Source organism: Anastrepha ludens, chromosome 2 (genome assembly GCF_028408465.1).
Source record: "Anastrepha ludens isolate Willacy chromosome 2, idAnaLude1.1, whole genome shotgun sequence".
NCBI classification, from domain to species: domain Eukaryota; kingdom Metazoa; phylum Arthropoda; class Insecta; order Diptera; family Tephritidae; genus Anastrepha; species Anastrepha ludens.
The window spans coordinates 35670442-35685759 of NC_071498.1; the positions used below are offsets into that span (position 1 = coordinate 35670442).

The 15318-nt window shown below is 35.9% G+C and overlaps 1 protein-coding gene across 1 annotated transcript; it reads right to left on the bottom strand.

Moving 5' to 3' along the window:
- Positions 1 to 2450: 2450 nt before the first annotated feature.
- LOC128868543 (uncharacterized) lies at positions 2451 to 13431 on the bottom strand. The gene is made up of 5 exons (XM_054110758.1): positions 13072 to 13431; positions 12560 to 12839; positions 7764 to 7928; positions 7273 to 7646; positions 2451 to 2675 (listed from the first exon to the last, which is right to left on the bottom strand). The coding sequence occupies exons 1-5, from the start codon at positions 13212 to 13214 to the stop codon at positions 2600 to 2602; spliced, it is 1038 nt and encodes a 345-aa protein (XP_053966733.1). The 5' UTR covers positions 13215 to 13431; the 3' UTR covers positions 2451 to 2599.
- Positions 13432 to 15318: the final 1887 nt, after the last annotated feature.

Genomic DNA, 15318 nt, shown 5'->3' on the forward strand with positions numbered 1-15318 from the left:
TGTATGTACATATAATATAATGTCTGCAAATAATTTTTCTATGTATTCGTAGTTGAGTGTAGTGTAAATAAACTATAATATGAAGACTATTACGTACAGGGTTTCATGAGCAAATACGTGCTTTGTTGGCATATAAAAAAAATAAATCTTTAAGATTAAAACTTTAAATTAAACACATATTTGAGAGAAAACGCGTTAACTGTTAATTAATACATGGACCAATTTATGAATGATAAATAATAATATTTTCTAAATGTCCAAAATTATGAATGATAAATTATGTTGTATTTTCCAAATGTGCGCCTAGTGTACGTATACAGATGACAATCGCAATTGGTTTTTCGCTTAAAAAGTGGAGCTATTCCATGCCACGTGGCTGAAGTAGTCTTGCCATGGTATTCCATGCTTGACATATGTATTCAGTGTTAATTTTAAAATGGGCAGGATGTCCAGAGCAAACAAAAAAACTTCGAAGACGTTAGGTCCTGGGATTGAACATATCTACATCTCAAACACTTGAAGTGTGTCTTCCGTCGAACGTTTTCGAACTTTTCGATTCAACCACATAGCTTGTTGGATTTTTGTTGTTGTTGTTGTTGTTGTTGTTGTTGTTACTGTTGTAGCATCCATATATATCCATGTATGGAGAATGCTGCCGAAGTAATAGTCCTTAATAATAATAATAATAAATAGTTTTGTAGATGTACTTATGTTAGTGTGTCCAATGGCCGACACTTCGACTTAAAAGATCTTTTGTGTCCTACATACTACATACCTCAGGTTGCAAATCGTTTGAAAGCCAAACTCTTTCAGTAAATTTTCCGCCATCCGGACATATTTCAGAATATCAGTAACAGGAGCATTCTTGATTTCATTCGAATTCATTCTCGATGAAGGATATGCAGTCTTGTGTTTGCCAAGGCACTACAGTTGCACAAAATATGCTCTATGGTTTCATCATCCACCAGACAGAGTCTACACTGTGTCTCATTCCCAATGCTTTGCAGTTCCCTATTGTTCGGTAAAAGGTCTCATAAGCCTATTGGCTTGACGGAATTCTTGCGAGATTTCCCAATGGGTTAATCTTTGAGTATTACCCTAACTATTTACCCTGCATTTAGCTTTTGCCAAGTTGATACCACAGTATGGTTCTGAGTCTTGAAAATCTGCTACCAAGCATCGTTACACATACCCTACAGTCGTTATATCGCTTTTCTTATTAGATCTATATTTATAGATCTATAATCAAAGGCGCCTTCAGTATCTAAGAAATCGCATAAAACAAATTCTCTAAAGTTCAAATCTTTCTCTATCTTTGTTACAACGTAGTGCAGTGCTCCTTCCGTGGATTTTCCTGTATTATATGCAAACAGAGATTGATACAGTAGTGGTGTTGTTCTCAACTTCTCCCTAATATGAAGATCCGATAGTCTTTCCATGGTTTTCAGGAGAAAAGATGTAAGGCAATACAATACTGTAATATTTTGGAAGTTCCTTGCATCTTGCTCATTTTTCTTATAAATATCACGTTGACCTTACGCTATACTAATGGCACGCATTCTCAGCTAAAACTGTGCCGACAAGTGGTTTTGGCAATTGAACCCTGCTACCTTGTCCATTCTGTTGTTGACATCGTCAAACACAACTCTTTATGTCTTGAAGAGAGAAGCACTCATAGGTGCGCTCATTGAGGAGGCGTTGGTGCAAATGTGTAAGAATCTTGTTTTGATATGGGCTTGGGTGAGTCACTCGTTCAGTGGAGTGAATGAAAGTACTTGTATTTTTAAATTCATCACCGAATTTACTCTCCTTTACATAAAAGCTGCATTAGACGTCACTTAGTTTGTGTGGCGGTGATGCACGCTTTAGCCTCTTAAGTATCTTGTATGAGTTGCCCAAACCTTATCTTGATGAGCCACAGGGAACCAAAATAATCACGATAACACTGATTCACTTGTTGAGTGAAATTTCGTCGCTGACTTTTAGAAATCAATTCACGACATATTTATAAAAACAGTTGGGACGATAGATAGACTTTCTTTACATGAACTAACAACGTTTGGCCTACGTATAGTAAACTCACAATTTGACGATTTTATGGTAAAAAATGGTGCAATTATACACTGCGTGATACTAGTAATATTAACGGAAAAATACAGGAAAATCACAAGTAGCTGTTAAAACAAATCTTGGACGACAGAAAATAAATTATAATGAGAATATGTAGTGAAGTAATTATAGGCGTACAGAAGCAAAAATCTAGTTGTTCAGTGTAGTAGATACATATGTGGCACAAATTCTATCGGAATTTTTTTTTCCACTAAACTCAAGGTGGGCTTGTTTGACGGTGTGGTAAGAAGTGGTGTCTTCTCCCGAAGCGCACTTGAAAAACACCATTCTCAGGTAACCATATCATTGGAGCGCCTTATACTAAATGAAATAATATTAAATACAAATAAACTAAACTTTTATTAGCACAATAGAGATTGACAAAAACTTAATTGTACATGTTTAAAATATTTAGAATTTTCATTCCATTATTTAAATAATCCAAGTGCATTTCTGTTTCAAAATTAAAAGTTTCTTTAACGCTTCCTTATTATTTTTTCGCTTTTCTAGCGGCCCAATAAGTTTCCAATTCGTTGCCTTCCCAGTTAAGTGATTTGGTGAAAATACTGAAATGAAAAACGAAAATTTGTTTTTAAATTAGGAAATGTGATATACTTGTATGTACATATATTTGTGTTAAAATGCATAATTTTTGATTGCAAAACCGTACTTGCATAAATGAAATGCACTCTTGTGCAAAAGTTTAAAACCATTGTAGTTTAATAACTTTAGTAAAGTTTGAAACATAAATTCGCAAAATGCTTACTTTAAAAATTCTTCCATTCTTCTTATTCTACTTCATCATTTAGACAAAAAAAACGAATACTTAACAGCTTTAATCCTGCGCAAAAGTTCTATACTTTTAGAACCGATTTAATTTGTTTGGGGTATTCAATGTTCAGTTATTATTCTTCTTTTATTTGCCACTTCCCTGCTCGGCTCACTTGACTAAAAAATTTCCTGTGAAAGCAACAACAAAGTTATCGAGCAAGATTCTCCGCTATATAACTCACTATTTTACAAAAACATATAATTTTATGCAGCCCTATTCCAGCGCTGCCGAGATATGCTCATTTATGCCACTTGCTAACGCTTGGCGAAAAGAATAGGCCTATATTTCAGCCATTTCTTTCCGGGCATCATTGAAAAAATTTCTTTGACAGGGCAATGCTGGGCTGAGCTGTAGCACCCAAAACTTTCCAGCAATTCTCAATAATATTAAGATCCAGTCTTGAGTATAACATGCCGAGTGTGGACTTGCTTTGTCTAGTTGAAAAATGTTTCCTTTCAAAAAATAGCAACAACAAATTTGTTTAGCATTTTTCCCACATTAGGTCTTTAAGAAGCAAATAGTTTGTAACAATTGTTACAAATTATCACGTTTTGGTGTTCATGTACCCAAAAAACTTACAAAGTAGGGGAAAGTGAGAGGGCAAAATGACATTTCATTTTGAGGGAAGTTGCAAGTTTTTACTGGATAAATTTTTACTTTTAAGAATTTGCAAGTGAGAAAAACAGCTGAGGGCAAAGTAAAAATAAACACGAATTAAAATTTGCGCATTGCAATTGCTAACGGAGTGTTCTTCATCTACATAAAATGGAACAAATTATTATGGACAAAATGAAATCATGTAACTCGTTGTTTTGCATTTTATTTGCTTTATTTTGTTTTCTTAATTTAATACGAGGTAGCTAAAATGAAAAAAATTTTAATTAATTTGAGCTGTTCGTAAAATTTGCAAATTGTTACAGGTTTTGCGTTCATATACTTTTTTTGATATTATTCACTTTGAGAGAGAATTCTCGAAAATTAAGTTTCTGGCAAGTTACTGGATAATTTTTTCATGAACAGACCTATTGACTGATGTATACATACCAGACAAATGTAGATCCCCATAGTAATTTTACAAACTGAAATATGCTTTCATACGAAAAAAACGCAACATTCCATTGATTACGTCTTTAAAGTCGATGCAATGCACATACATACATATGTATGTAAGTTAAGAACTTGAAAAATACAAGTTCTAAAAAAATTTTTTGTTATCGGTCCAACTGACCGCACTTTATTCACTCACAGTTCTTAAACCAAAAAGGAGGCTTAAACAAGTAAACTAAATACTTAATTTATATTAATAAAAATAGTGGCGTGACTTAATTCTAGGAACTTAAATAAGCAATTTTTTAATACTTGCATTATAAGCTTATTGCAGAAATCAATATGAAATTTGAATAAGCAATTTAATTAAAAAGAATAAATGAAAAATATAAGAAGCAAAGAGTTTGTTAACTTGGTTTGGGTTAAATTATATAATACGACTTTTATAGCTTATTCCACAGTGCGTTCAATTAGCATTTATCATTTTCAAGCAAAACAAAAAAAAATACTCACAACTTCTTACCCACCATGCTATTGATTTTCGACTCATATCTCTCCAATGTTTTGTAAACTATTTCTTAAAAGTGATCAAAGTTAGAACAGCTTTAATAAATTTCCAAAAACACTGCTGACCGAACATGAATTTCGTATAAAACTCACAAGTAACATTAGTTGGGAAAAAAATTCAACTATTAAAAAGAATTCAATTATTATTCAACAATTAAAAGAAGGCGCAAAATTAATCATACATTTCGTTTTTAAATAACTTTTTTTACTAAATAAAAAAAAATGATTTTGAAATGGATGGAAATCATAAATTTTGGACTTTACGCGCCCCATTGCTTGTATATTTTTATACTGAATCTGGAATATGGCTAGTTTACAAGTGTCAAATATGAATGATGTACGACTCCATTTACAAAAATTCTAAATCTTTCGTTAAGCTCCAGATTTCGAATGAGTGAGAGTACAATAATAATACACTCTACACAATACAATAAAACAATTAGTTGTTCAAAGCAACACATTGTATAGTATATAGTATGTAGGCACTATCTCAAAAATGTCTAAGTGATATCATTTTACAGAAATCGTGTGCTGATTATATGAAGGGCGATTCCGAGTTTTATTTTCGTTTGCTATATTTGTGAAGCAGCTCGTTGAAGTTGATTGTTGCAAAAAAATTCGTCCTAAACTCTTCTTCTAAACAAACAAATTGACATCAAGTGATCAGAAAAGCAACCCTGAGTTTGAGAGTTCCGAAGTCGGAGAAAATAGAAATGAATCTAATTATTTTGCAGTCGTGAATATATTCGATGGCAAGTCCGCCGCAATTCTGTTAAATTTCATGATATAAATGTGTTCTAATTTTGACAGCGGGCACCCGTCCCCTGAAATTCTGTTCAAGGGGTAACTTTGCACTCTATTTGAGATGAACAAGAGATCGAAACGAGACTCATAACCGAATTGCACATCGAAGAGTTGCATTTCTTTTGCTTGCCACAATTGGTTGTGCAGGAGCACAGTACATGCATACTTGCACACATACATATATACATTAGTAGGTATATTTTTCATAGCGATCCAATCGTCACACAATTGCTTTACGGCCATGAACATGAAAGTTGCTCAAGCACAAAATTGCAAAAACAAGTCGTTTGCAGAAAAGTTGATGTGCAGATGAGGGATGTGAAATCTAGAATTACGGGATCCGTAATGTAAATGCCGGGATTCGTTTATATGAAAGCGAAGGGGTTTTTTATTTTTATTTTCCTGCAAGCCTTAGGCATCTCAAAAATCTACATATATATGCACAATGGGTGTCGCATTCGTTAAGAATGGTGCAAAAACACATTCAAATGCGACTTTCTCAGCAACATTTCGAGCGTCGAAAAGATAAAGTGGATTTTGTGCGTCGATTCATTACTATGGCGGAAACTTGGGTATATCACCATGATTCTAAATCAAAATAAGAGCCTAAGAGTGGTGTGAACCTGGTTCTTCGGCTCCGAAACAAGTTCGGGTCCAGAAATCGACCAAAAAGTTGTTAGCATTAGTTTTTTGGGATGCAAAAGAAATTTTATTTGTGAACTACTTGCAAACTGGTTAAATATACTGAATACTGAATATTATTGCAACCTTTTACACCAGCTGAAAGAAAAAATTCGTGAAGGAAGACCCACTTTGCAAAAGAAAAAACTATTTTTCATCAGGACAATGCACTGTGTAACGAGAGCATTTTGAAAATAGCTAAACTCCAGGAATTAAAGTTCGAGTTGTTGGAACATTCTCATTTGACCACTAACGACTAACATCTGTCCAGACATAAAAAATTCATGCGTGGAAAGCGGATTTCATCAAATGGCGACTTCATAACAACTGTGGAATCAAGTTTTGCAGCCCTTCCAGATTCTCACTTCAAGTAGGGAATTCATAAATTGGAATATTGTAGGAAGAAGTTTATTGATGTTCTGGGAGGTTATACTAAATAATAAAGTCTATTTCAAACCATAAAATTGTGTTTTTTTATCGAACCACAAAACTTATTGAAGAACCTAGCACAAAAGTCTAATTTTAATGCTGTCAGGGTGGATTACCCCTTAATTTGTAAACAATTTATTGCTTTAAACAGTTCTTATTTGTCTTGTGTTGAATTAAATAAATTAAATAAACAGTTATTCAAAGCCATTGTATGCTTAATTTTCAGCAAAGATCACTTAATATCCTAATATAGTATATTAAGGGTTTCAACTCTCATAAAAAACAAAAAAAAAAGTGTTTTCACGAAAATTGTATCCCAGGATGAGTCTAGGAATTTCGGTATCCCATTAAAGACATTCCGGAATCCCGATTAATAATTACTGCTGATGCAAACATCCCTAGTGCATACCAAACCTCATATTTTATAGATAAGAAATGCAAAATAGATATTTTTGCGGGTATATGTATGCGTATACGTATATTTATTTTGTAATATTATCTACTAGCGTTCACTAACGCTTACATAATATTCGTGCTACGCCTTGTGCCATTATTAGCGGTATTTATTTCATATCCGAATTGCACAATTTTATGTCCGACTATAAAATTACAACAAGCCCCAACTTGACAGCTGAAAGCGTCACCTAACAGCGGGCCACCAGATCAACCGGTCACTTAACCACAGACCAGCAACGAATAGCAACCAACAAATTTGGCCATACCAGTTACCTGATTCGTCTACTCAACACTCTCTAATTGTCCACTGCTTTGTATAATACACACACATGCTTTTAGTTACTTACGTTTCTCGTAATAGTTGTAACACTTCCTGCTCCTTCTTGTTCAGTCCATTGTAATATGCGGCCAGATTGATATCCAACAATTGGCGTGTTTGCATTCCGGTTAGGAAGGTGCTTACACCATCCAACTGCATAAAGTGGTACATGGCCAACTTGCCGAGTTCGACGTTAGCCTCTTTGCAAATGTTTGCAGCCTTCCGGCATAACTCTTTTATTTCCTCGCCGGCTGGATGCCATGCTTGTGGACCAGCATTGGTTAGAAGGCCAAGAGCATGACCGGAAGCGCACACAATGCCCAAATTCTGTTGCTGGAAGAAGTCCATATATGATTTTAGTGAGTCGTCCAGTAGGGTGTAGCGCGTATAGGCCAATACTGACTGTGGAAAGGGGAAATGAAACATTCGAAAATATACATATGCATGTAGTTCATTAATTATAATTTTTTGTATGTGGAAGTAATCAGTTACTGTGAAAATGTAAATGTATGTTATTACGTGAAAACTGCCTGGTGCACGCTCAATGCATTCCTTTAGGCGCTCCAACGGGTATCCGGTTACACCAATAAATTTCGCTTTTCCTTCTTTTACGATTTTCTGCAATTCAGGTAGACATTCGTTGACAACAACGTCGAGATCTTTAGCGAACTCAATGTCATGAATCTGAAACAGGATATGTAATGAAATTAACTGGATCTAAAGAAGGTGAGAAAGCCCTGAAGGTGCTCTGAACAATACGAGCGTATAATATACATAAATTATTTCATAGCAGTGTTTAGATAACTAACTGCACACGAAGTACATGTTCCCCTAATTCCGCCTTCGGCCCTAAATAGACTTAAACTCTATTTCTTCAAAAATGCAAATGCTTGATTTAGTTTTGGGTATCATTTGAGACAGTAGGCTTAAGGATATCTGGGGGCAAGTAATCAATAATTGCTTTAGATTTGTGTCCACCAGTCAATTTGCTCCTGGGTATTTGTGGGATCTCAAATGATGTGTGGTAAAACAGCTCTATCTATCATGGTGTATATTTTATGGATCCTCGATTTGCTGAACAAGACTGCGGTCAGAAACCGAACGGCAAAGTTACGACGGGATGTTTGCCTAGTCACTGCCGTTTCCTGTATGCTCTGCATCAGAGCTATGGAGACTATTCTAAATTTTTTAATGGATATTCAAAGTATAATCGTAGCGGGTTGCAGGGTATACTTAATCATCAGCATACACTATGAAGTCGTGCCAAGCCACTCCACTGCTGACTTTCGGTAACTTTCGTGTAAGGATGTTTCCCTTGAAGAACGCATCCAGCGGCCTTATAACCTGCGACTTAAGTGCGGTCGTTTAAAAATTTATCGAATGAGTGGATAATACCTTTCACCTTTTCTAGCGAGTTCTCTTAGCTTAGCACCATCAGATTATTGCATTTCTTTCGCAGTCATACAAATTAAAATAAAACATTGCCGAAAGCTCCATCTGTGCCAATGTCTTAGATATTCAACCAAATAGTCAGGTCGGTAACGGATTAATCTAAAAATTTTTAATTAAACACAGAACAATGGACGAGGTGCAAGAACCAGCCGTTTTTAGCGAGTTTCGTTCTTAGCCGTTCTTAGCATGTCCTTGACTGTTTTAAGACACCAACAGAGAACTTTTCTTTCTGTGCGGAACGTCTGTCGTATTCGCGATAAATAATGCCGCGAATGTCGCAACCATAGAATTTCTCCCATGATGACGGAAAAATGTGTCCCATTTGACGGAAGTAGCAGTTGTCGGGAGGCGCCACCTTCTGTATTCTGTACACCTTGGTGGTTTATGTAATTAAAAATAAGATGAGTGAGAGATTTGAGAATATAATATCAAAATAGAGAAGACTTGTAAACACAAACAAAAAAGATAATAGAAAAATGTGTAAACAAAAATCTACAATTACGTCAGTTCAACTGCTAATTCTGCCGACATGCACAACCTACTATATCCTCTGAACTGTGTTTCTTTTTCATGAATTTTAATAGCTAATCTTGAATTTATAAAAACCTGGCAGTTTAACTTCTTATACAACTTCGTCTGGCTTCGCACAGAATCCACCAGGCATCTCTTTTGTTCTTGTAAGAGCATGAAACATTCCCCATGAGTTTTTAAGAATGCTGCAAAAGTAACAGTAACAGTCTATTCATGCTTGACGAGATGGCAACCTAAACTGTGTCTCCAGAAAAAATGTATGTATGTATGTATATGCTTAGTCTTGCCATAAATGTTCTGACAAATTTTTATGCCTTTGGCAAGAGCGAATTCGCAGAAATTCCCTTAGAAAGCAGAAAATCATGTCAAGGAAAATGAACGTATCGACCAGAACAATGTCAAGACTAATTAGAGATGATCTCCACATGAAAGCCTTCCGTTGCTCAACTGGTCATCTTTTGACAACGCGCTTGAAGAAAATTAGGCAAGTAGCTTCTTCGGTGGAACGCGGTCAACGGCCATGGAAATACCTTTCAATCTTTTCACAGTTGAGAAATTATTTTTTACTGTTGAAGATTTTAATAAGCAAAACAACAAAATCTATATTGTTCCAAGTGTGGCCACCATTCAGCCTCCGAAATGGTTTGGTGGGGAGTGTCTTCTTCATTTCATCGAAAAAGCGATTAAAACCGGGACAAAGGTGTACCAGTAGGAAGTCTTAGAAGGCGTGGTGAAGGAGTCTCTTCTATGGAAAACGTTGGAGCTTTCAGCAAGATTTCGCTCCACCTTAAGGCAAAAACTGCCCAGTATTGGCTAAAAACAATATTCCTGGGGCCAAGCCGCAGAAGATTGACCGTTTGAAATTCCACATCTGAATCCATTGTACAACAGATTGTGGTCAGAATTCGAGAATATGGCCTGTCGAAGACCCCACAGATGTTTGGGGAGTCTCCGTGAGTGCTGCAATAACTGAATGGCCTAATCGTTTGAAAGTCTGTGTAAAAGCATTGACCGCTTCGAATGAAAATTTAGAAACTCTTTTTTTGTTTTAATATTTATGTGATTAAATAAAACTAACTTCCTTAAAAAAAAGTATTAATATCATATCTATGGCAGGACTAAGTAAAATAAGTATATGATGGCACATTTTTCTTCATTTTTAATTCAAAGTTTTATTATAAAATGCAAAAAAACTAAAAGTTCAGTACGCACAAAATACTATTATTTAAACTCAAAAGAGTACTTATGAAAATTCCTTTAAAATCTTTTCCCTATATTTCAGACAACAGGATAAAAATTTATACGAAGCTCTATATTCACCATTTAGATATTTATAATATTAGATAAATCTATCGTCCTTTCACCAAAATGGTCTACACGAAAATTTTTATAAATTGAGCAGATGCCTATGACGTGTTGAATGTTTTCAGGGACAAACTTTTACAAACAGTATAGGTTAAGATATTACGAAATTAAGCTAATACAGTAGGCAGGAAAATCGTCACTGACATATTTAATATCTTCAAAGTTAGTTACAAATCGTGTGATTCTGATTTAGCAGCAGAGTCCAGAAAAGGCGAACGTTTTTTATTCTTAAGATTGACTAAAAATAAAGGTATGAACGCAGACAAAGACTCATATTAAAAGCATTGAGAGGTTCCATATTTAACATTAGCGAGATATTCTTCCACTTTTTTACCCAATAAGCGCCGAGGCGTGTAGTCTCGTCAGCAACGATGCACGGAAATCTGCGACTTGGCAGAATAAAACACCGCTTAGAGTTCGAAAAAAAAGCAGCCAAAAATTACCGGGGGCATGGGGCTTTAAATATCAATTCGCAAACTTCATTAATGGAGGCGCACCTGCAGAAACCAGGACAAAACAAATCGAAAACTACTGGGCCGGACAGTGTTTCGACAGACAATTAACGACATTCATCGGGAGACACTTACCACCTTTTTAAGCTCCCGACCCCCGAGTGCCACAATCGGAGTCCAACCACCACCCATAGCAGATGAGGAGCTCCAACTACCCCGAGATACACGCGTAACCTTGGCACAATTACTTTCTGGATACTGTAGCAGGTGAAACTCGTACCTGTCCAGAATTGATCCCGACATACTAAACATATGTCCTCACGACACTAACCAGCTTTTCACATGCCCCATCAAACCCACTCATCTAACACCCCTCTCCCTCTGGACCCAACCTGTCGAAACAGTAAGTTTCCTGGGCCTACCGTTAGATGAGCTAGACGAAGACGACCGGTAATCTACACCACACTCACACGGTAAAGTATAATACTACAACAATAACAACAACAAAGCATTTCAATTTCTTGAAGTTTTAGTTTCTTTTACAATCACGCTTTAATCCACGCGAACAGTGATTTATCCCTACAAGTAATTAGTTAAGATATTTTAAATAAAACAAACTCGTTACTTCGCTCAATTTTGGGCTCGTTGGCCTCGTTAATTTTTGCGTCAGACTCTTGATAAACCTGGTGGTTATATTTAAGAGCTTTTTGAGCACTTTGAGCAAAAAAAGATTAAGGTCAATGGGTGCTTGTTTCTTCGGCAGCCTGGGGCAGTGCGTCAACATAAATCCCATAAATTTTCTCCAGCTCTAGCTGACTGTAGGTAGGAGGTCTCATAATGGCATCAAAACGGCGTTTAAGTTCTACTTGGGGATTGCCAGACTGGTACTTCAACCCTATCATATACTTGCCTACCTCTACTTTAGGATTAAAGATTCAAATCGATCTCAAACAGTGATTTAAAATAAGTTTATATAGACAGTTGCTGCTGTGCCATATGTGCCATCGCATATTCGAAGACTTAACAAAACAAAACCTCTTAATTTCCCGGGGTCCTGTAATTATAAAATAGGATCCCAGAAATCCCAGGATAGGTAAAATGCCGAAAATTGGCATCGCTTCAATGCGCCTAAACAATAAACATATACGCGCATAGTTTTCGTTGATATATATATATTATATATATATAGTGTTCTCGGTGTCCTCCTATTTGTGGTGTGCGTCTTGTTGTTGTTCCACAAATGGAGGGACCTACAGTTTCAAGCCGACTACGAACGGCAGATATTTTTTATGAGGAGCTTTTTCATGGCAGAAATACACTCGGAAGTTTGCCATTGCCTGCGAAAGGCGCCCGCTATTCGAAAAATCGTTTTCTTAATTTTGGTGTTTCACCGAGATTCGAACCGACGTTCTCTCTGTGAATTCCGAATAGTAGTCACGCACCAACCCATTCGGCTACCGTGGCCATTTGATACCACTCGAAATGAGATTACTTCATCTAGTATTACGAACTTACCTGTATAATATCGACATAATCGATACCAAGCAACTTCAAGCTCTTCTCCACACTTGCTCTTGTCTTTTTTGCGGAAAAATCAAACATATTCTCAAAGTCTCTTTCATAGCGTCCCACCTTTGTAGCAATGTAATAAACTCCCCTCGGTACATTTTTCAATGCCATGCCCAGTACTTCCTCTGAACGTCCCTGTCCATAATATGGTGCCGTATCAATATAATTAATACCTGATTTAAGAGCTTTGTGTATGGTTTTTATAGCCTCATCCAAATCAAGATCACTGTCGACAAATAAGAAAAACAAACGAAGCATTTAGTAATAAACTAAACTTAATAACAAAACATAAATTAAATATATGTAATACATACATGTATGTATGTGAATGAAATGCATGCAGATATTTAAGGCTAACAAACAACGGCAACTGTGTAGGCGCTTATCAGTGCCCAAGTGCTCAAGTGCAACAAAGTGGAAAAACACTTAATTTAGAATTTAATTAAATATCAACAAACCCATAGAAATCACTTAGCGTGCCGGTACCCAAAGACACTTTCGACACCTTCATTCCGGTGAGGCCTAGCTCACGATATTCCATTCGCTTGCAGAGTTGTTCATCGTGAAAATCGTTTTTAAATGTTATGGGGAGGGAGGACATTGTTCAATTAATGCACTGACAACTAAATACAAATTAAAATATGCAATTTTTCGAATGTTTTATTCTTTTATGTTAATTCAAATTAAGTCTTAATTATTTTATTTATTCTTTCCTCTGTATTTGTTTTGCGTAGAAAATACAAAAAATAATAACGTTTTAACGAATTCGATAATCAAATTTGCTATAGCTTAGCATACGATGTTTTTGTCACTGAAAGTACCGGTAGACTGAGAGCATGAATTTTGCTTACCAAATAAACCCTCGAACACACATATGTATGTACACCTTCTATTAAAAAAAAAAACCAAATTTTTACAAATAGAAATGACGATAAAATGATAGAATACAACATTGTGCAGAATGAAGCGGAAAATATCTTGCCGTGTCATTAGAGTGGATGATGTGTGTGAGAAAACTGAGAAAAGAGTGTCAGTGAATGTAGCCGAATGGGTTTGAAACCCAGGACATGAAACACAAGAAACTATTATAGCGGTCGTCTCTCGGCAGACAATGGCAAACCTACGAGTGCATTTCACGAAAAAGCTCCTCGTAAAAATCATCTCCCGTTCGTAGTATTTCTGCTACCATATAAAACAAGAACAACATTTCACCGTAATCTTGTTTAAGAATTGTGCTGCCTCTAAAGCTATTATTCAATTAATTAACTGGTATTTTTATTGTTAATTGGAAGTGTACTTCAATCACCCAAATATTAAAAAGAGGCGGTGTGAGTAAAATTATTAAATTGTCATCTGTCGCTAAAATTGTTTAAGCCATCATTAAGGATAATATATACAAGTACCTAAAATTGGCGCTTACATCCTTTATTTGGTGTTTTGGCATTTTGGTACTTCATGCAAGGAGATTTGAACCTACGCACTTCCGAATGGTAGTCACGCACCAACGCATTCGAAACTTACATATTGCACATATCTACATTAAAATGTCATAGGTACTTAACAAGATAGCAATGCTGGGCCGGTATAGGAAATTCAAAAATTGTGCAATAGTTGGTGCCATAAGTTCATTTTATTTATAAAAAGTTCGGTTTTTTATAGAATAGACGGTGTATGTATTTACACTGGGCTTATGCAAGTAAGAGTGCAACCTGCTCGGTTTATCAATTCATTAATTTTGACTGAGATACGGTCGGAGAGGGTCTAATTGAATGCTGAGAGTATAAATAACTTGAAGTACATATAAATAAAGGGTGGCCCATGGGCAGATTACTATTTCAATGATTTTTGCTTCTTTAAAAAGAGTAAGCATTCCAATATTTCTGGTCTTATGCACCTAACTGACTCGATTTGCCTTGCTGTAGCGCAACCATATAACCCAATTTCCGACCATAAAATGGTACCTAACCAAAAGACTGTTTCTAGCAGCATTTCCGTAAAAATGGCTAATATTGCTAGCACTCTAAAACTCTAAACCCCTACTGTGACACTCTGAGATGTATTGACTTCTGGACAGTCACGCCCGGGTTTTTCGATCAGTATTTGGGATAATTTTGTTCGTTAATATTAACGCTGAGATAAAAATGCGCCTTGCAGGGTAACTTTTTTTAAATAAATTCTTAGCTTAAGTAACATAGCACTCACTATGGATGTACTATAAGGTGAGCAAGCCGATGGCCCGCCCTTTATGTGCATGCCTTGTGTTTGTGTAAATATAAATGTACGAGTATATGTATGCAAGTGTGTACCTTAGGGTGGTTCAGAAGAATTTTTTCTTCAAATCGATTGTAAAACAAATTAACTAGTACTAAATTGGGGCCGGACCGAGCATTACATACCCACGCAGATTTTAGTAACATTTAATTTGGGGTGACTGTTAATTTTTGGCCTCAAATAAACTCATAGACAAGGAGAGTTAAGCTTGTAACATCAGATGGGCTTAGTTTTTATCCGAACTCAATAAAGGTAATCTCGGGTCTAAATGAGGTGAGCAGCAACAAGTGTATGAAGTTTGGGCGAGTTTTATTAGGTATCGGGATAAATGCATTTACTAAAAAGTCGGCGTGTCACCGCCTATTTTTTTGGATTTTACTAGCCTGTTTTTTTCATTGAATTAATTATTTGTACTATATTTGGGAAATTTTGCT